Genomic DNA, 22781 nt, shown 5'->3' on the forward strand with positions numbered 1-22781 from the left:
TATATATATATTTATATATATATTTTATGTGGCATTCATATTTCACTCGCACCAGTCTCTGTTCCCCCAAACTCATTCACTGTGATTTCAGTGCATAGGTGTGTTTGCAGCTGTCAGTCAAGCAGCTGAATGAAGTTTGGATTAGCGTGCTGCTGAGGCGAGCGGCGCCTCCCTCACTAATGGCATGTCAGGATATCTGATGCCCAAAAGATTGCAATAGAAAACAGAGAATAGAAAACATTTAAAGGCTTTACCGCCACTTTCACCGAAAAAGCGGAAAGCAGCAGGAAAACTGCTCCCTTTGCCTGTCTGTATCCATGCCTCCTGTCTCCTCATGCCATAACCCCTTTCAGACTTGTGCCTTAATCTGTAAGAGCACTGATAATTTTCAGCCTCTGCGTTGCAGTACAGTGTTGTAAAAGCTACAGTAGTGCGACAGCAATTTAAACCTGCCCTTACACCTTTAGATGCTACAGGAAGCTGAACAACTTCAACTCTCCAGTCAGCATCAATTACACTCTGTATAAACCACATGAGAAGTTATATGGCGATGTTTTGGCCCTCTCGGTCTGCATTAGTGGGAAGCCGGGTTCTTTATTTTATCTTGCATGTAATGGTGAAAACAATTAAAAGATCCAGCAGGCTGACGCATTCTGCACGGATCTACAGCATAAAAAAGGAGCACTTAAAAAGGACGTATATATAGTACAGACTTTATTCTGTGGGCTGACATTTTGCCAAGTGGCCTCTTTAGAGTTTTGGTACTTGGAAAGAATTGGAAAAAATTGTTGGAGAACCCCTGCCCTCACAATGGTCATTTATAAAGGTACTGACATAAACATCTATCCATCTGAAAAATAGGTTTCAAGTTCCATTACCGATGCAGCTGATGCATGCCCACAGAAACCCAGGAACAGTCTTCATCATTGACAGTATTATTCCCTCAACTCAGTGTTGCAGCAGCGCTACTCCGGCCTTTGTGCTAAAATATTGCATGAACATGTGAGCGCTATTCCGAACAGTTCTGTCATGTTCGAATGAAGCAGTTGCAGAACATTTACATGGCAGATAGCTGCAGTTAATACCCAAAAGCTATTACTTTAACAAATGGATAAAGCCAACAGTTTAAGCGACATCCTGTGTGAATGCTCTTGTGTCGCTCCTGATTTTTAAGGAGAAAAAAAAATAGTGTTTGCACACTCAATTACAGTACAGCTACAAAAAAAGGGCAAATAATCAAATCAGATTGAAGTAGGTTTGAAACCTTGCCTCTTTGAGGTCCAGTGAATTTCTGCATGCTGTTATTCATTTTGCAGACCCCTTTTTCTTTTTTTCTTTCTTCTTTTTTTTGTTACCTCTGTTGACTCTCTTATCCTGTGCCAGTCTCAAATATAGTACAGAAAGTGTACAGACTCTCTTTTGCTGGTTATCGTGCCTACGTCTGCCTCTTTCACACTCTGTTTTTGAGAAACATTGCTCACATTTCTGTCAGTTTTATAACACATTTGGAGCACAGCGGACTTGTCAGTAGCTGTGGATGTTGCCTCACCACTGGTTTTGTGAAAGGCAGACAGACATCTTTACCGGTCACTGACTGAGAGGCTATTAGCCTCCTGGCCCCAGCACCATTCCTCCTGTGGCTGCTCAGTCCCCGCTCTCTCCAGGCTCTTTCTCTGTTCTGCCCATAACCTGCAGACCCTTCTATCTGAGTTCAGTCAAGTGGGAGGAGGGAAGGGAAGGAAGGCGCATGAAGGGACAGAGGGAGAGTTGTGCTCCACTGAGGCACAACAGCCTCTCTCAAACTATCACCCCCTGCAAGTCAGCCACAGTGAAAATCAAAAGTTCTAATAGGAGAGATAGTGAAGAACAGGACAAGCAGGATGGGGTGGAGACTGGCATGCAAGGGAAGCTGAAAAGTGATATGAAGAAGACCCAACAAAACGTATTTCAAGGGATTTCGGCCTGATAAGGCTGACTTGTGAAGCGATCTGGAGCTGCAGGGAGACATTAACTCCTTCAGTGCCGAGCAAGAGCAGATAATGTGTGGAAATGTGACATTTCCAATGCCGCTCTTACAATGTGCTTTGTGTAAATGGATTCTGCATGTAAATTTACATAGAGCAGGACTGATTTATTCACAGTAGGTTTTCACAATTGTCAGCATTGCAAAATATATCCCGAATACTATACTGTGTACTGTGTGTAATTGAGACTGGAGGTAATGCTTCATTCACAGAATCACCTGCCAGATGGCTGCAAGTCGTCATGTGGCCTGCTTCGTTAACAATATTGGCTCAAACCCCACTGCCCTGAAGATAACCATTTTTTAATATTGCCTCCTTTCGCTCGGTCTTATTCCCATTAGCAACACATTGTGTTTCCGAGATTCTCCCTCACCACCGCCAACCCCGCGTCTACCCACCCCCTTACCCCCGCTGCCCGAAGGAAGATGATAGACAGCTACCTTTAGTATAATATTTGTCATTCATAGCTCATTAAACAGTGCAGCGCTTGAGGGAGGGAAATCAACGACATGCCTGATTATAACAGTGATGATAAAAAATATGACACAGTGAGCGATTTTATCAGGTGAGCCGTTGCAGGCGCACCGACGGTGAAAAAGCCAAAGTGAAGAACTGCAAGTTCACTGAAATACACAGGACTTCTCATTTCAATTCCATATGTCAGTATGGAATATATATATTCTTAATGCTTATTTGCTGATTAGATTGTTCTTATGAGAGGCCCAGACTTCAGTGTAAAACTAGGTCGCAGGCTGACAGGAACTGCATGCTTTTGCAAAAATAGGAGCTGCAGGCAGAAAGTGAAACTAAGAGTGTTTGTTCGAAACTTAAAGTTTGTGTGACGTCTAGAGGAAGTATATAAGTAATCAGGCTTCCTGCTTGAGACTTGAGCTGGCGTTTCTGTGCTAAGTCTCCATTTTCCAGAAAATGTAAAATTAAAGATCATTTTTTAAGTTAGACCACTTTGAGCTGTGTCTTTCTTGGCCGTTGAAGAATGCAAAGAACTGGATTTAATAACTGTCAGATCAGCTGTCAGAGTCTGCTTTGCACCTTTTGTAGAACATTTGATTTCAAGAAAACCTATTGCATGCCTTTTATGTTAAAAAATCCCCTCTGTATTTCAGTTTGTACTTTCATTTTAATAGATGACACCATCCTTCCAGCTGTGGGAATGGCAAGGTTTGATGGGCTAGCTGAAGGAAAAATCCAGAGGCTCAAATTTTTTAGGGATTAGATGGGGGTAAGATTGGCTATTTATCAAATAGCCCTATCTCTGAGCTCCGGCTTGGGGGAATCTCACATTCCACCTGGCTTTAAGTGATAAACGGATCAGATTGTGTTTAAGCTGTCTGGTGTGTGTGTGTCTGTATTTGTGTGTTAGTTTGTGCACGATCCCCAATTTCCCGTGCACTGGTTTTCTCACGGTCTATAATATGTTGGTCTTTTCCAGATTTGATTGGCCTCTGTACTGGCCTAATAGCAACTCAAATCAGTCGGGGTGCCGCTTCGCTCTTCATGCATGCTGGTTGTGTGGGAAGAGGCTGAACGGTTAAAAAACTGTGAGATGGGAGAAGATAGAAAGGTTATAATTTATGTCTGGGTGAGACAAATGTCTCAGCCACTGTCCTCGTCCCTCTGGCAGTCATGGGCATTAATCCATCTGCTTGCCGATTGCAAAAGGGGAGGAAAAAAAAAAGATCGCAATCATCGTTCATCAAGTCCAGCTTGGGGCCCACGAGTCAACCCGAGGGAGGAGGCTTTCATATTCATCCTGCATTATTGTCCCTTATTTGCCCCGCCGCCCGGCCAGACAGTTATGAGGGGAAAGAAGTAAGCAGAGCATATAAAACCACTTGTGCACAGGAGGATAAATGTCAGTCAACGAAGACCTCCTCACTATAGCGAAGCCCTTCTAAGAGAGTAAGCAAGCTCACGGTTCACAAGCTCTCCTCCATGCTGCTGCATCAAATTCAGCCTTGCTGTGCTTTTTTGTTGTTTTTTGTTTTTCTAACAAGCTTTTGAAGAGACATTTGTGATGTGGGGAAAGGTTTATATTCATGTAATGCTTCTCAGCAAGAATTTCAAGTGATTTACGCTCTACATTAAACTCTCTGAACTGAACACTAACAGCTCCTGTTTTTAGCGTTAGGCGCATAATGCTTCTGTGGAAAGAATTCTCTTGTTATCTATTCCTGCACCGCACGTTCTTGTTTTATGGTTCGTGTCATCTGCTCTGTTTTAATAGTCTAATTTTATGTGCAGAGTAAGTCACCGTTTTAACTGTCTGACGTTTTTCAAATGACATTAGGTTCTATTGTCTGGATGTTTTCCAGAAGATATTTACTGTGTAACGTTGGGGATGCGTCGTAGCCCTTATAGGCTGCCCATCCTCTGCAGTCGCTTCGCTGTTTCTAATTTCTTTGACTTTGATTGGTTTTTCATACACATGAAAGTCTGGGTTTCATTTATGCTATTAAAATATAGCTTTACTTTCTTCAGAATCAAATGTGGCTACAGGCTAAATGTAGTTTAATGCCACTGCTCTTTTGAACTGAGCGTGCTGATGACCAGCTGCTTCTCTGCTACTGCTGTGGCTTAAATGGTTGCACTGAAAGGCCGAAAGCCTGTCATCTGACAGAGAGGGGCGAGACAATAATTGTTTAGATGGGAGAATTACTTTGAAACAGTCTCTCCTCCAAGGTGCTCGTGTGGTTGCACTTGTACGGAAAGACACAAAAAAATGTTCAAAGTGTGTGAAGATACAAAGAGAAAGACACATTTTGCCTACTTTCGTACCATTCGGCACTTCGGTGTATTCAATCATGGCCTGAAGTGGGAAAATTGTCCAGCAAAAAAAAAAAAAAGGTTTGGAGGGTTTTGGACTCTAACGAGTTTTTTTTTTTTTTTTTGAAGCGCACATTGGCATGCAGCGGTTTGGTCTGGTTTGTTTGATCTGGTCAGAATTTCTTTAACTGTGAAGAAAAGTGAGGAAAAGATGAAATGCTTTCTAAAGGGTCAAATTAGGAACAATGCAGTTTTGTTATAGCCGAAGAAGACGAAGGACTTTTCAAAATAGCAGAAAGAAGAAAAGAAAAAAATCTTGAAGTAAAGCTTAAAGAAGATATTTTGTAACACAGACACTGGACTTGAGTTCTTGTTATCCGTCATTCTCACTGTAAATGTTTCTGTGAGATGAGACTTGAATTGAGGTCAAACATGCAAATGTTAGCTTAGATCGTTACTTTCTCAGTTGGCCATTGTGCATTTCACCATGTGTTTATATGCCATGTTTGTTCAATATCAGATTTTTTTTTACAGTGTTTGATGTTTGATCATATTTAAATGAATAATTCCTTCTATAATGAAGTGTTATCTGTGACAAACTACGATTGAGCTCACAGTTAAAGCAGTGTTTCTCTTTATGAAATTCTTAACCAATAATAGAATAGAATAGAACTCCCATTTTATCTCTAAAATTAGAAACATCCTGTCTCCTCGCATACAAAGCCTTGAATCGGGCCCAACCTTATCTTAACATCTGTATTGGGGCAATATCATCCCAACAGAATGCTTCACTTTCAGACTGCAGGCTTACGTGTGGCTCCTGGAGTATTTAAAAGTAGAGGTAAAGGTAAGTGAATTAAGTAGAATTAATCTCTGTCTCTCTTCCTTAACCCATAGCTGCTCTCCCCTGAGCCTGGTTCCACCGGATGTTTTTTCTTGTTAAAAGGGAGTTTTTTCTTCCCACTATTGCCAAGTACTTGCTCAGAGTGGTTCAGTGGATCGTTTACATTTTCTCTCTATTATTGTAGGTTCTTAACACTATAAAGCATCTTGAGACAGCTGCTGCTCTAATTTGCCGCTATATAAATAAAATTGAACTGAGATGAATTGTGGTTCAGATAATATCCGATGCTTTGACAGCACTTAAATAGCTTTTTTGCCTGTTTGGAATGTTTGAATTGCCAAAATTAGCGTATAAGTCTTCATTTCATCACGTTTCTCAAACTCAACCCTACACAGGTTGGTGAAGGTTACAAAGTTAAGAATTCAGAGTTTTTCTAAAGGCCCGCCACAGTCCAACAACAGCCTGGCTGTGCCATTATAGCAGCTCCTTGTGCCAACAACCTCACCTCCACCACTCCTCCAACTGCATTTTCTTAATTACATTACTGTCTTCTAAAAGCCTTCTCCTGCTTTGCAGCTTTGTAGGTAAGAGCTGTTGAGAGTGCTTGGCAGATTCTTAGAGGAGCTCGTTGCTGCTGACTCTTTAAACAAGATTTGAAGAGTCAGCGTATTTATAAACCTTTGACATTTCCATCACCTGTCCCCAGAAATAACGCCAAACAAGTCATAGCCCTAAATAGCTTAATAACCTCTGAGACTCTGTAAAGTTATCTTAGATCTCAAATCCAAATGTTTTTCCTTTTTCTTTTTTTTTTCATCAGTTATGCAAATCAGTATCTTCACAGTGCTTACAATGTTAATATCAATGTCAAAAAAGAAAGATCTCCTTAAAGCCTTTTGGAGGTCAGTCTATATTTTATTGATTTAACTATTCATATTAGGAGGTACCCAACTCCTCACACTTTGATGACACCTTCACTGACCCATTATGAGCTGTTGGAAAATGAAGAATTAGTTTCTTGAAACTCATTTTCCTGAAAAACAACAAACAAAGCAAAAAAAAAAAAAAAAAAAACAAGAACAAGAGAAACGGAGCTCATTTCACCCTCGGCTAACCCATCTTTAGCTGGTAATGACTGTCTTGTAGTTCACATCAGAGTTTGATTTTCACACAAACACAAACCTCGCAGTAATTGAGCCTTTAAAACAAACTTTTTTTGTTCTTTGCAAATAATTCCATGAGCCTGTGTGTGTTTAAGGGATTGATTTAGAGACTTTTAATGATCTGAGTTGGCGTTCAAATCATGTTCATTCCTCCCAGTTATGGGGACACCGTTCACACACATACAAGCTTTGTTCACACATACCGTGGCTTTGCGCAATCCCGGGATCACGTTGGATTCTTTAAATCAACTTCAGGTCTGTTTACATAAGACTGTGCAGCTAAAGGCGGCCTGCGTTCCCCGCCGCGTCCCCCACGCTCCCCCCAACCTTCAGCCTCTGCAGCCATTAATCAGAGTGATGCACAGATGGTTCCGCTCGCTTCCTTGCACTGGCCTTCTATGGTTGTGTTGTTGTTTTTTACACCCACCCTGCATGTCAAAGATGGTCAAACCATATGGATGCATGGCTGACTGTGAAATTGAAACAATCCACTGTATGTGGATAAGTGTAGTATAAATATTTATGGAGAGAATAAGAGATGGCCTCTTGCAGAATTTGCATCGTATTAGAATAGCCTTGGGACACCCGATGATTTATTGTGATTATCAGAGATTTAATCCTGTCTGTAAAAGTGCTTTCCGGTGTATTATTAATTTTTAAAAGCTGCACTGCTACTCTGATCTAGCTGGTTGATAAATTTGTGTGTCCCTGCAGCACACTGCTCATTTTCTTATTATATTCCTAATAGAACAAGAGCTGTTGTTATCATAATTAACAATGTATTATGTTGTTATTTGCAGCACACAAAGTGGTGTGGCTGTTTTCTGAGATGCTAGACACTACACTGTAGATTGTCATGGAAACCAGAAGCCATTGTTAAAAATATATAGCATTTTGTATAAAACCTGTACTGTAAGTTAAAACCTATGCTTGTATTTGTGGTTTATAATATGTCTAAAATAAGTCTAAGTACTATTATTATTATTATGCTTTTTTTCTACTTTGTTTTTTATTCTTGTTAATGGAAAAAAAAATGCAACAATTTCTACCTGGTTCCTTAATGTCTGCTATAAAACTTAATTTAGTCCATTTTGATTTGTTGTTTTTTAGATGCAGAGAAGTCCAAAACTATTAAGAGATGGACAAATGCGCTGGTTTTGTTCTTTTCAGCAGTTTTCAAATACAGAATAACAGAGGCCTTATCTTGTGAATATATTGCAGTTGTGCTGCAAACTGAAAATTGCGGACTTTTAAATATTCACTGTATTTATGAAAATGGATTCAACCCTGCTCACATCTCACAAGAGTGGGACAAAAACAGAAACACTAGAATGAAGTTCGGTCTCACAGCAGCTTGGTGTCGAGTGCCCAAATCCACATCTGACTGCAAACACTATCACTTCAGTGAAGTCTCCTGTCAATACTGGAACCTTTAATTAAATATTGTATGCGTGTGTTTTTCTGTATCTTAAATTAAGAGCACCATACCGTACTGTAGCTGCCGCCTTCTGTTTTTCGCATCTCTGGATATGTTTGCAGATGACAGAGCCATATGGGCTCCCATCAATCCTAAAAATTTATCTCCTTTGCGTGATGGAGACTTGTTTCGCTGTTCCTGGCAACTTCTTCCAGCACTTTGATGTAGTTTCTCACTCGTAGCCTGGAGCTTTTATGAGCTACTTTTAATTTTAGAAGAAAATGAACGTTTTAAGGTTTTAAATGTTTGATGATCACTTCCCTGATGAAGGAGAAAATCAAGATTTTTTTTTTTTTTCAGTGGGGGGTCATGCAATGGTCATGAACGTTTTTTTTCTCTGATACAGAAAATTAGTGGACAACCATAAAGTTGCTTAACATCATTACTGATTCTTTCCTTGTCCGTTTTTGGACTAGTTTTGTGGAAATGGCTCAAATGTGTCTAACACGCCTTTTTAACTTGCTCCAAGAAATCTCATTTGCCACTAACAACTGTGATGTCGTTTACAGTATCGGAAACATAGCAAATCCCCTTTAAGCCCCGCAAACTTCCATGTGGTGAAATCGTTTAAAGGCCCACACAAAGTTCGTAGAGAAAATGCTCTTTTTTTTCTTTTTGGAGTTTTGAGTGTGGCATTAAAAGCTCCACCAGGCGGCCCCTCTGAAAACGTTGATTTGTAAATGCCAGTTTCATACAGCGTTGAGATTTCAGCCTCGTGCCCCACACAGAGCCGCGTTTGTCTGAATGTCAGGTTGGATCGGGGTTGTGTTGCCTGATGGGGCCTGGACACTTTGTCCCGCTCTGTAGGAGACAGCGTCACGTAGCAGGAAGCTTTTCCTTCACTGTTTGGTGCCCTTTTTTACCACTTCAGCTGCAACTATGAATGTGTCTTATTCATAATTGGTGCATTGGTCACTCTAACATTTTTCTAATCTATAGTTGTGCAGTGTTGTGAGAGTTTAGTCTGAGCAACAGTTAAAATATAATGAAAGCCATCATAAAATAACCTCACAGAGGCTGTTGCTGGCAAACATTTAGCATTTTGCTTAATAAATTTGATTTTCATCGGGTCAATTAACCATCGCTGTAAACACCTACACTTGTGCATAAAATGCCAAATAGGAAAGGTTTTTGCGTGCATTAGTAAACTATACCCTTTTATGAGTTTTGTTTGTAAATGTCACTGCTTTTATCTCACGACATGATTTATCTTCTGCTAACCTTCCCCCCTTTTCTCTCTCTCAGCGCTCAGTCCGTGGATTTCATCCTTCTCCCACCCTGGTGTGAGAGACTACTCCCAGCTCACCCTTGACCTGACTAGGAATGAGCTTATTGTGGGTGCCAGGTAAGAAACTGTAAATCCACTCAGCTTTTCACCCCACAGAGCACATTACTGAGAATGTGATACCCTTTCTGACTCACTCATACAGTGCGGTTTTCGGATAATGACGCTTTTAAAGTGCTTTGCTGAGGCCTCGCTGGACCAAGTTAAGCTTTGGATTTGGCAGGAGCAAAGGATTTGGAAGAAATATGTCACGCCGCAGTAGTGTGTGTGTGTGTGTGTGTGTGTGTGTGTGTGTGTCTATTCTCTTGGCATGATATGAGTTAAAGTTTTGTCTGGATTGACCCTGTTAAAAGCGTAGACATACATGATCACAAAAAAGTGTAAAACCAAAGACTGAAATACTAACAGAAAACAATGGCCCAAGAGTGACGGGCAGTACAGTTTGTGCTTTAATCCACTTTGTGTTAACCTGACAGCTGGTCTCTAATACTTCATCTGCATTGTTTAATAGATTTTGCTGGATTTGAGCCAGTCACTTACATCATTTCCCTTTCTTCTTAATTCAGAAACTACCTTTTCAGACTGGACCTCAGTAACCTGTCACTGATACAGGTGAGTGTACTGCTTTTTCTCCTGTGGTTTTAAATTCTTATTTTTTGGGCGCTATATCACTCTTTTTATATATGTTCGCCAAGTTTATTTTCACATTTTTTCTGTTGTTTATGAATTAGTCAGGCAACATGTTATTGCTACAGCATTGTTTAGGCTGTGTATGCTGTTGGCCAGGAAATGAAAATGCTAATATGCTTTTATTGTTGTAGGTCATGGGTCACTTTAGCCTAGTAGTTGCTAGGCAGCATGACGAAATTGTCATGTATAATTTAGCTTGTTGGATATCAGGTACATGTCGCTGTTTTGAATTAAAAATGATGCAGTACAAAAAAAGACAAAAAAACACAACCTTTTAGCCTGTTGATAGAGGGTTGCCAAGCAACCAGCAGGCGTCATAACATATAATGCATAATTAAAAAAAAAAATGTGGATATAAATTATATGTTATGGTGTGATGTAGATGCTTTTATAAAGTGTTATAGGTAAAAATGTGAAAAACAGACAGGCCTTTTTAACCCATTGCTAGAGCGTTGCTAGGCAACTTGATGATATCATAGTATCTGATATAGTTGAGAACCTTCAGGGGCCCAAGACGTATCTGTGTGGCAGCTTTGGTTGCTCAACTCCTGATCGTGTGGGAGGAGTTGGCAGACAAAGAAACAAACTCACACAGACAGAGATTTTGTGTATTGTAAGCAGATTATGTGGTAATAGCCCTTTAAATAATAGACTAAAGCAACAAGTCGAGCCTAAATGACTGCTGGCCGCTGCTCCCAGTCTTTTTACATGACTCATATGGAAACCGAAAACAGCATATTGTAGTGTTTCCAGTTAGAGAAAGATAAAGACTGACAAATTTCCAAAGGGGAATAGGACTTTGAACCAGGGGACTTCAACACACACTGACTTATGTTTTTAGTTAATGCTTTCCAGTAGGAAGGTTGGAAAAGCGAAAGAAAAGCAGGATTTGTTTTGCCTCTTGGCAAGGTAGAGCCATTCATGCTATACAGCATAATACTTGTTTACATCGCTGCAGCACTTTCACGGGTAGAGCCTGGTCAGTTCTCTGTGTATGGCTTATTTAGTGAGTTACAAATACACAACAGTGGCAGGACAGAATAAAAGTTTTACTACTGTTTACATTCACCACTCCCATCTTGGATCCTCAACTCGGGGTTAGTGGGGCTGCTCTGACGTTGTGAGTGGGAAATCCAAATTGAGGTGGCATTCCAGATGGAAATTCTGGCTGGGAACTGGGATCTGGAACGCACCATAAGGCCAAGTTTTTGTAATGATCTTCTATGTGGAGGTACAGAAGCTTTGCTGTGACGCTTCATTGGATATGAAAATTGTCTTCTGCGCTCAACATCATCTATTGAAGTATCTTCTACTCTGTCTTCTGCCTGAACAAGCCACATGTTCTTTTCTGTATACATGCCTCAGTTTTTTTATCAATCCATCTATTTTCTTAAACAGCTTAACAGAAAGAGCCTCAATTTTAAGCCTCCAAAAGCAGTTGTGTATTGCTGATTCGATTAACTTTTAAACAGAGCATGTTTACTGATACTTCAAAGATTTTGTGCTAATGAGACAAACTTTGGGAGCAACAAAGCAGCAGGATGGCAGTCCCTTTCTCTTTCGCTTTCATCAGAGTCCCAGAATTTGCTAAGTTTCTGTAGTCGGATCCTATTGCATAATAACATAGAGCAACATTTTACGTTACAGCTTATCAACTAGGTTACGACCAAACAAGTGATGCAAAATAATCCATCACGAAACCTAAATGTTACTACATATGACAGTTTTTCAACAAGGCATCAACACTGTGGTGATCATATGTGATATATCCAGCTCAGATGTATCCAGTGTTGTGTGTTCTCTCTCTCTCTCTATATATATATATCTATATATATTTATTTATATGTCCACGCTGCAGAGGATATAATCAAATCATAAGGTTGTGTTGTGTGTGTACACGTGCATTTTTGTGTGTCCTCAGCCTGTGGGTGTAATGGGTTTGTTTTCTGAAAGGCCTGTGGTGGTAAGAGTGCTGTGCCGGAAAGTAGCTTTGGTATCAGTGGGAGTGTTAGCTCTGGGGCACAGGGTTGCCATACAGTTGCATCACACATCACAAATGACAAGCCCTGAATTCTCGATGGGACGGTGTAATCTAAACCAGTATATCACTGTCACTGAGCAGAGAAAAATAGGCATTGTACAAAAACCAGGCAGTGCACAGTTTCCATGCTTTAAACCACTGCGGGACATCTTCTTTGGAGATTGCCAAAGTTTTCCACGCCTTCAAAATAAATAGCAATGCGTATTTTGCTGCTGTTAAGGTTAATGCACTTTAAGCCTTAATTATGTAAATGATGGTAGTGAGGGTGTTGAACATCACAATGCAGTTTTTATGCCCACCAACCAAGAAAAACAACAAGAAATGCATCTGCTGAGTGCAAATATTCTTTGTGATCCAAAGTGCACCTGTTATGAGATTTGTTTCTACGGTCAATGCAAACATATAATAACTTTACAATATATAATTTTATTTTTTTTAAAGCCTAAAAAGTTTGGTAACTTTGCTCCAAAAACCTGTTTTGAACCACACGTCTTGCTCATCCCTTTTCAGCATTTCACAAATGCCATTCTAATTCACATCATAGATGCGGGAAGCCAAGAAAAAAGTAATCCACCTGTTTTTGTAGTTGGCACAGTGCTGCAGTGGTTGATGGAGAGTCCTTGTTGGGGTTTTTGTGTGTGGATTATGCTTTTTCTCCCATTGCTTGCGTAGGCTCTCTCCGGATATTTGGGGTTCTTCCAAAGACATGCATGTCAGGTTAATCTGTGATCCTACAATTCTGCAGGTATGAACATGAGTGTGAATAGTCGTCCCTGTGTTAGCCCGGTGAAAGTGGAGTGATATGTGTTTACTACATTCAAAGCATTGTAAACATTTTTATTAACATGTATTGAGTGTTTGGATTCGTTCAGTACCACGACTCTCTTATAATGTGTATCCAAAAAAAGTTAAGCAAGACTAGCTTAACAGTTGACTCTGCAGCATCAGTTTTGTTATTATTTCTATAACAAAAACTTGAATTATTTTTACACTACATTTCCACACAGGATTAAGCACATCACCACACTCCACTTTGTCTGACAGAGTCTCCTTTCACAGCAACCACAACTGAATGACATGATGTGTACAGCTGCCACCCGTGTGTCACTGCCGATATCAATGCGCCCTTTGTCTGCGTGTCCTAGCTGTCTACTTGTGGAAGAGAGAAGTTGACTTATGAGTGCTTTCATTTGTTTGTACCCGGGTTGTGTTGTTCTCTGCAGTTCCATGAAGCTGTTCTCTTTGTCCTGAAAAAAGGCACCTGCCATCCTTATCACATGTAAGGAAGCGTACACACATGCATCTGCTGTGAGCGTGCACAGAAATAACCACAGTGGCGCATACTGCCTAAATTCTCAAAGTCTTCTCCTGAAACATACACACACCCACACACATATCACCAGCTTATTGTGAGCTATAGGGCTAAATGAGGTAGATCCTTCTTCACTCTGGCCAATGCGGAGGTGTCATTTGTGATGCCAAGGCTGAAATCAACGTGAGCATTACACAAACTGCCCAGTGAAGCAGAGAGGAGGGTCTCTACCCCCCATGCTAATTTGCCAGTAAAATGCAAGCCATCCAAAAAGGCAGAGGAGGGCGGCATCCCAAAATATTTCTTTTCATTTGGTGTATAAGTAAATTAAAAAAAAATACAAAAAATACAAAAAATCTCCCATTTCCCAGTCCGAGCCTGAGGTCCAGTAAGAAAGGCTTTACGTGCAGATTTCCGGAACCAGTGATACAAGGCCTGCTGTAAATATCCAAACCACCTGCCAGAGAACATTGGATTAATTTAATTCAGTCCAGACATAAGCTCAGTTGTCTGCTCGCCATCGTGATACATCCTCATCACAGTCTGCTTCATTTTTAATATAATTAACCTCTTGAAAATCCCAACATCCACTTGTATCTGTGTTGTTACCACTCCACAGACACAGACCTGCAACTATTGGTAGGACAGAAGCTTTCTGCCATTTCTGATCATTAGTAAGTGAAGAGTAACCCAGATTATATTGTGATTTGGCAATTTAAACATTTTCACAGCTTGTGAAAGGGTGACTATAAACCTGAATGATGTTCTTCTGCCTAACTCTAACAAAAAAATGAAACTTTAACTGAGCCCAAAGCTTAGTTTAAGCTCCAGTTGGTGGTTTTGTTGGGTGATTGGATGAAAGTTATGTCCCAGCTATCTATCCAACCTCCTCATACAGACATTTTTGCTCTTTCAAAGCAAAAACAAGTCTGTCGTTTTTTGCCAAATCTGTGCTGCCACCATGAAATGACTTGATAATGGCCTACTGAGCCTACTAGTTGGAAAATACCGCCTACAGGCAATGCCTATATGGCAGTGATGAGAATTGATAATGGCGTTTTAATGGGCTGATAACATTCCAACCAGGTGCTCAGTTCAGCTTGAGAATTTCTTCATGCACTAAAAGCCTAATACCTGCACTGCACTCCGAGGCCAAAACAAAATTCATCATAACACATCGTCTTGCACAGCACATCGGTGAGGTGTTTTATCTGACCCATTTCTTAACAAGGTAGTAATAGACAAAGAAATAGAGCTGCACCACTGCACGGTGGCTCATGTGTGATGTATTCCACTCTCTGCAGCACCTGTTCAGTGCACTTTTACAATTTAGCAACTGATTTAAGCTCTCAATAAGGCTCTCTCTGCGATGCCAGTACAATCTCTGCTTTTTTCCCTGCAAGGATCTCAACCAGTGTTGCTGCTTAATTAACACCTTTAAAGCCACAGCATCCACTTTATTTGACTATAGAGCTCAGGATGCCTGCCACCTCTGTGCAGTGTTTAATGCATGCTGCAGGGAGTGAAAATGTCAGACCAAAGTCTCTATCCCATGTGAGCTCTGTGTCTTTATGAGGCCACTTGAAATAAGCCATGGTTATGCATTATTTTTACAATTTTATATGTGGAAATTGTCTAAAACCTCTAGTGAGAGACGTGAAAAAGGGCGTTTTAACAAAAGCTACTGTGTTCTAGCCTTCTCTTATACCTAGCATGTTATTCAGACTTTGAAGACAAAAGCATTAATCTCTTCTGAAAAAGTTTTCCAAGGTTGTTTAACGCCAGACCTTGGACTCTAAAGCTACAGATTTGACCTTATTTTGATGGTGTTATCAACCGTAGTCAAAATAAACTGCAGCAGCTATGCTCAGAAGCCAGGCTGACCTGCAGAAATTGAGCGAGCCTTTCGGGACACAAAGCACGAGTGACTTTTCCTTTAAAAAAAAAAAGAAGAAAAACATCCACGGAGTGCAAATGAAAGTCATACTGACGCTTTATTCCAAAATAACTTGCTGATTGATTGAAAAGCAAACCAAAGAGGGTGGCCGATCACAGTCGAGTTACAAAGCTGCATTCTCCACTTTCCCATTCATCGGTATGGACGGGTTGGCCTGGGCTTTTTAAGCGGGTGGTCTGAAACCACACACCGGTGTCAATATCACTCCCCTGGTTTGGCATCAGCTTCACTCTTTAGTGTGCCCCTATAAGAGACTGCAGCTTGTTTGCATGTCATTAAATGGGCAGTATCAAATTAGAGAGCCCGCCCAGTCGAGACGACCTGCACCACACCTGAAGCCAAGATGGCCAGTGAGCCCAAACAGGAGAGATGAAGGACTGGCAATAGTTTCTCAGTTTACATGACTGTGCATCTGCGTTTGCGTGTGTGGAGAGAGGCGGACAAGTGTGTAAATTCCACCTTTGCAGTCTTTAGTCACAGAGGGTTTTGAAGATAGACCACACTAGAGGGATGGGGGAGGACTGCCGAGGTGCTGATGCCAGGTCTTTTAAAGGCTCAGCCCAGCCTGTTCTGTTCAGGCACCTGGGAGAACACCTGCTACGGGCATTAGCGAGCAGGGAAGCGTAGAAGAATGAATGCGTAGGCAATCAGTGGAGAAAAAGAGTGAGAAGGAGGGAGAGAAGAAAGACGAGGAGAGCCAGGGATAAAGAGGTGGGCAGGAGCCAGAGAATGAAAGACCGCAAAGATAACAGGAAGAAAACGAATGAGGAAACAGAAGCAGAGACCAAGAGAACAACTCTGAAAAATCACACATACAGAGCCGAGATGAAGACAAATGAGGAAGAGACGAGGAGTGAACATGAGAGAGGGTGTGAGGGAGGTGACAAGCTTTCATTGTGCTCCAGCTCTCTGGATGTTTCTCTAGTGAGATTCTGTGCCTCTAAGGAGTCGTATGAAATAGTTTTGCCAGTGTAGAATAACCACACAGGTAATACCCACGGAGAGCTTTCAAAGTGTTCGGAGATGATTTCTCTTCCACACCACACCCTCTGTTGTTGTTCAATGGATGAATAAGCAATTGGAATAATTCCCCATTGCCCTATAAAACAGATAATCTGACAACTGCACTGAACCAGCTAATCCCACGAGTTTTATCTAAAATGAGAGTGGTGTCAGTGTTATGTTGGCACAGCCATTAGTTATTTTGTTTTTAACAATTTATTGTGTGCATAGAATTGGGTTTTTCCCTATGTTTATGTTGTCATCCATGCATTAACTGTGTGGCACTGACAGCTGCATTCATGTTTCAGTATCAGTCATCATTTGTGTGCCTACCAGCTGCATTTTTACAGTATATCCAATCATAATTATACAGGTGAGCGCAGGTGAGCTTTTCAAAGCGATTCTTCTCACTAATGGCTCCATTATAGCTACATTTATATCATCCCTTGTGTGTGCTTTGGTGCTTTTAGTGGCAAATTGCTTAAAGAAGATATAGTGTTCAAATATATGAGTACATGATGAGGAATTCTCATCATGTACTCCACCTGTTACAGGTGGAATTCTGTCAATTCCACCTGTAACAGGATCAATTTGCTGTAACTGGTGAGGATCAGTAATGACAATAATGCTGAGATTTAGGAATGTGGCAACCTTTGTAAAATAAGGGGGGAAAGAGCTTTCAGGTAATTGTGTTGCAAATACAGACCGCATATTAAAGATGGACTTAGCCAGCAGTAAGTTGTCCATTGTATTGTGAAGTCTAGTTATGATACTTTCAAGGTTTTGATGCTTTAAATGTGTCTTCATGATTTGTCATCTTCATTCTTCGAAACTTGATTTTTGGAGCGTTTTAGGTGCTAATTCAAATTATGCTAACGATGCTAGCATTAGCTAGCAAGCTAATGCTTGCTAATATTCATCCTGGCAGGACGGTGCAGCCATATAATCTATGGGTGCACAGCATAGACACACAGTAACTGCTAATTAGTGCTACTACATACATGCCATATATATGTAGTAACTTAGCTCATCAAAACTCAAGCACAGATTTCTTGGATGGGCTATCAGTACGACTACACAGCTTCTGCTGTAAAGTTGGAATTTTTAACATGGGAATTAAAATGCCTGGTGAATTGAATCACTTTTGGAGGTGCTTTCAAGTGAGTATTTTGGCACAACTTCCTAGTTGTCCCATAGTGGTGGTAGTATTCATCATTACCAACAAACTACTCAAATATTTAAGTCAGTCAAACCATTAATGCTCATAAACAAACAAAAAACAGTGGGCATGCATGAATAAATTATGTCTTTGTCAGTGAAGTTATAATACATATGCAAACACAAAGTACCCTGCTGTTACCTGCATACAACTGTATGCTTCACACAAGTGCACACTATCACCCACCCAGGTGCCTCACAGTGGGACTGCTCAGGCATCCTACTCTGGTAGCACTCAGACTCTGAACATCAGATGCTGCTGCATATTCTTGGAGTGCGGTGTCTCTATTTTCCCCTGCTTCGCTCTTCCTTTTCAACCTTTCTCTTCGTCTTTTTTTTCTGGAATGTAGCACTCGCATTAGTGCTGGTGGTGGGTGTGATTGCAAACCTCCCACATGTTCTGTCCAAGCAACCCCCACTAACAGAGCTTTCTGCCTCTCTGATACGCTGGCCGACCTGATCTCCGACGCAATCAAGGTGGTGGGAGGTGTGTGTGTGTGTGTGTGTGTGTGTGTGCTTGCATAGTGGGGGATAAAAAAGAGGAGTGGGAGAGTAGTGAAAGCAGCAGAGTTATAGAAAAGGCTCAAGTGTTTGATGTGTGGAAGAGGGAATGGAGAGCTGAAGCAACAACTCTGTTTCTGTCAACCGGTTCTCTCTCTCTTGCATATGTTTCCTGTTGGGATGCAGTTCTGCCACGTGTGGTAAGAAAAAACAGCAACTTTTGATGGGCAAACTTTTGATGCCCAAAATGGGAATAAATCCTCACCAGTCCCCATCTTTCTTTATCCTTCTTCCCTTTCTTTTACCTTCTTTTGTAGTTTCAGAGTAATAGAAAATAACACAAGCAGACCCCTGTTTAGATAGATCTTTCTTTCTTCCACATGCTGCAAGGTACTAACAGGAGATAGAATATTGATTTGTCTCCCGCTAACATATTTGTACAAGACCACAAAGCCAAAGAATAATACCAAATATTTGGATGGATCGCCCCTTTCTTCAGATTTTTTTTTTCACATACTACTGCTTGAAGCTCGCTCCTCACAAATATACATACTCACATAATTACCTCTACCTATTTTTGCACTTGACTTATCTCTTTTCTCCTGCTTTCATTTTTTTAAACCTTTTTTTTACATGCACTTAGAGATATGCCTTATCTAGCAAGGTCAAAGCTTCAAAGGCTCCGGCATTAGCCTTTTGTGATAAGATGGTGAAGAATGTAACTAGTAACAGTCAGTAAGTAGGTACGAGGTCACAAGGCTTCCAATTCCAATCTTATGTGTGTGTCTAACTGGTCATCTTTTTTCTTTAATTTAAATGATAAATCATAAAGTCATATATTTTAGGCAGATTTAAAAAAAAAAAGATTTAAAGTGTTTAAAGTGCCTTCAAGGACTTTTTTGATATGATAAACTAGTAAATATACTGCTAAACTGCTAATTTATTACAGTTATATATTAATTATTAATGCATGCCCACACCACTTTGTTATTTGATATGTTTGTGCTGCTTATAAGTATATTTGTATTTACTTCTATGTATAATTGAAATACCATGTCAACCATCAACTGTCTAAAAAATTTGTGTACCACTCCACTCATCGGTCAAACATTGGCGACCCCCATAAAGTATGTAATGAAAAATCGTTATGCAAGCTTTTGTCAAATATACACCCAACATATTTACCCTATTTTCCTTATAGTTTGCCTATACATGTCAAAACCATGCACTTGAGAAACACATAAAATTACATGCTGGATAAAGGAGGATTTTGCAGGCTGAACTCATTTACATGGCTTTGAATCCCATCGCCTTAAGTACATTCATACAGTCATTTATTTGACATGAAACTTATGGTAAAGTCTACAAATACAGTAAACCTGACTTCATAACTTAGTGTGTGAAGTGATTGAATGTAATCAGTGTTGGGAAGGTTACTTTAAAAATGTATTCCACTACAGATTACAGAATACATGCCCCAAAATGTATTCTGTAACATATTCCGTTACGTTACTCAATGAGAGTAACGTATTCTGAATACTCTGGATTACTAGTGGTAAGTGGTTACTAGGCAACACGAATATGTCGTGACAACTGATATAGATAAAAACCTTCAGGTCCTAAAATGTACCTGTGTGCCAGTTTTGATTCCTCAGCTCCCGACTGTGAAGTTCAGAGACGGGGTTACTGTGTCTGCCCTTGAAATTTCTTACCTTACTGTTATGTGCTCTGACAGAGCACATTTCCTTCTTATGTAGAAAAACAGGGCGAAAAAGACATGTAAAGTTGTCTGCTTTTCAGGAACACTGTGATTGGACTCTGAGATAATGCTCTTCATGGAGCAGCGGTAGCTCTGCTCTGGCAGAGGATTGTGTCTGCTGTCGATTGTTGTGTTTAAATGAGAAACACTGCAAAGTGCTCTGCAAAGGTGTTAAAAGTGCGAGAAAACTGTGAAAGAAGAAGTTGAAACAAGTTTTCTATTTGACTTATTCCAGCAGTGTAATAAACCTTTTACCACTTATTTCTAGAGCCTGGTATTTATTTGTTACATTTACTGTTTTTTTTCTTCTTTGCAATGTGACCTGTCTGTATGATGAGTAACAGCACTAGCAGAGATAGTGTTTATATGATATGGAAACAAAATGGATAAGGGAGGGAAACTGGAAGGAGGTGGACTGCGGTTAGAAATATGAAGGATTGAAAAGACTTTTCTGTTTGTTTGTTTCACTTTTGGGTTATTTTAGGAACTGAGTGCATTTCTAACCCTGCTCAGGTGACTAAAACCAGCATTTTTAGTTTTCTGAAAATGAAAATAATAGACAGAAGTACAAAAAAATGGTCTGAAGATTACTCTGACTATTACCAATATTTTTTATTTATACACACTTAACCCCTGTAAGCTTTAAAGATGGATCTGAAAAATCTGCTGACAGGGAAGAGCTTCCTCCAACAGCATGGATTCACAGCAGCTGGCTAGATGGCTTCCAGCCATGTCAAAGCTTCACTCTGATACATGAACATTTCCACAAAAGCTTCTCAAACCCAGTCTGCAGCATAATCCTCTTTTCATGGGCTTTTTGAGTAAAACCTGTATTTTCACACAGTGGTGAATGTGCTTTTGTTTCTTGCAAGTGAGATTTAACAGTTTACTCTTATTCGATTTTATTTCCCTTCAGCTTACCTGTCAATCAATCGATTTATTTGGCCATACTGAATGATGCATTTTATGACTATCAGTCTAATATAAGCTTTCCAAAACACGACATTTATATCCTTTTTTCTGAATGAGCTCATTCAGAATAAATATCTTCACATTAAGACAATGTGAGCTGTTTAAGTTAATAGTTAAAAGTATTTGCACAAAAAGGCGTTTCATAACAGCAACAGGAGTAAGTCAACCCCCCCCCAATTCTTTAATTCTTCCAATTGCAATATCTGCTAGTGCAGCGAAGTGAAAGAAGGTGATTTGAGGGGGAGGAGAGAGGTCTTTGTCAGTCCATCAGATAATCCCTGCATAGATAAGACAGAAGCAACATGGAGGTGGAATGTGTAAACACCATATTACTGTCTGGATCTCCGCGTATCTGTCTCCACCTGCCTTAACCTTCCACTCCACAATCTCTACGTGGTTACTTTCTCTATAGCTCCCTCTGCCTTTGCACACTTGTTTTTTTTTTTTTTTTTTTTTTTTCTTTTCTTTTTCTCAACCCCACATACAGTGGAAAAAATAAATAAATCTCAGGGCGTCTCTGTGACATTTCTCCTCAGAAGAACATTGTATTTGCTCCTGATGCGGAACTGTCGCTGCATTTTCTATCAGGTTAATACTTTCATTGAATCTTTCTCGTGTGCCCATTCATTGTGTTGCTCTGCTGGTTTTCTATTGTATAGAACAATCTGGGTGTACATCAATATGCAGCCCCTTTACTCCAAAGATTATGCGTGCTGACGTCACTTAAAAATACTATAATGAGCGTAAATGTCATGCTGAAGTGGAGCCTCACGCCATTGTGAAACCGAGACATTATAGGAGAAAGCTGGAAATGTAGTGGAGTGAGACACAGGAAAACAGCTTAGCTTGACTCGTGAGCTTTGTGCGTGTTCCTGTAGGTGTGCCGCCGTTGAACTGCAGTGTTCCATGTGGCAGAGCACAGTCAAATTTCCCTCTGATTGGTTTGGCCTTTCTGTAAATGCATGGGGCGGCTGGGGAAGGAGGGAGGAAGGGGTTATGGAAAAGGACAATGGTGTCATTTTTGTGATATCACGCTTCCCTAAAAGTATACTTCTTAGTTATTTCCCTCTAGAGTTCCACTGACTATCAGCCCTAATATGAATCTGGGGTCGTTGTGGCTTTTCACCACATTGCCTGAGACGTACTTTCCTTTAAGGTTACCTCTATTTGCTGTGTCCTTATCTTCCAAGTCGGAGACTTTTAGTTTTTTTCTCGGGTTTGCTTGCTGGGAAATGTCAGAAGTTCTAAAGCGGGAGTGCCCTCACCCCCATGTGTTCAGGGCCTGGGATTGCTTGTCCTTGATATGTTGTTTGTGTTTGCGGTTGTTTGAGCTGAGCCATGTGCTCGGGCTCCCACAGCCAGCTGATGATGAGCAAACCCCCAGGTGGCCGTCCCGCTGCGTGACATGATGGTTTCTTCAGGCTGACAGTGGCATTCAACCAAAGTAGTGTAACACTGTAATCTGTATTTAAACTAAGATGCGTTTGCTCTCACTCAGTCTTCTCTGTGTAGTTTGACTTTATAATATATGTTCTACTCAGTTTTCTTCTTTATTCTCGTTTTGGCCAATGTTTGTACTTCTTTGATGTTAATGCATAGATTTTTGTAGCTCGCTAATGCTGCAATCGAATGACGATGCAAATCTGCCACATTACCTTTTTGTGGAATCGTGACGATGTGACCTTAGCATGTTATTTTTTCTTTAGTTTATCAATTCATGAACTGAATCAAGTTGAATCAGCAACTATATTG

At 40.4% G+C, this 22781-nt stretch overlaps 1 protein-coding gene across 4 annotated transcripts in view; it reads left to right on the forward strand.

Moving 5' to 3' along the window:
• Positions 1-22781, forward strand: part of sema5ba (sema domain, seven thrombospondin repeats (type 1 and type 1-like), transmembrane domain (TM) and short cytoplasmic domain, (semaphorin) 5Ba) — a 191909-nt gene that overhangs the window by 92965 nt on the left and 76163 nt on the right. For all 4 annotated transcript variants that reach the window (XM_042227660.1, XM_042227661.1, XM_042227658.1 and 1 more), the window contains 2 exons: positions 9538-9637; positions 10144-10189. In XM_042227660.1, the coding sequence (XP_042083594.1) occupies positions 9538-9637; positions 10144-10189 (146 nt within the window). The remainder of the gene's footprint in view (positions 1-9537; positions 9638-10143; positions 10190-22781) is intronic.

This window comes from Haplochromis burtoni, unplaced genomic scaffold, assembly GCF_018398535.1.
Source record: "Haplochromis burtoni strain Fernald_Lab_line unplaced genomic scaffold, NCSU_Asbu1 Contig_275, whole genome shotgun sequence".
Taxonomy (NCBI): Eukaryota; Metazoa; Chordata; class Actinopteri; order Cichliformes; family Cichlidae; genus Haplochromis; species Haplochromis burtoni.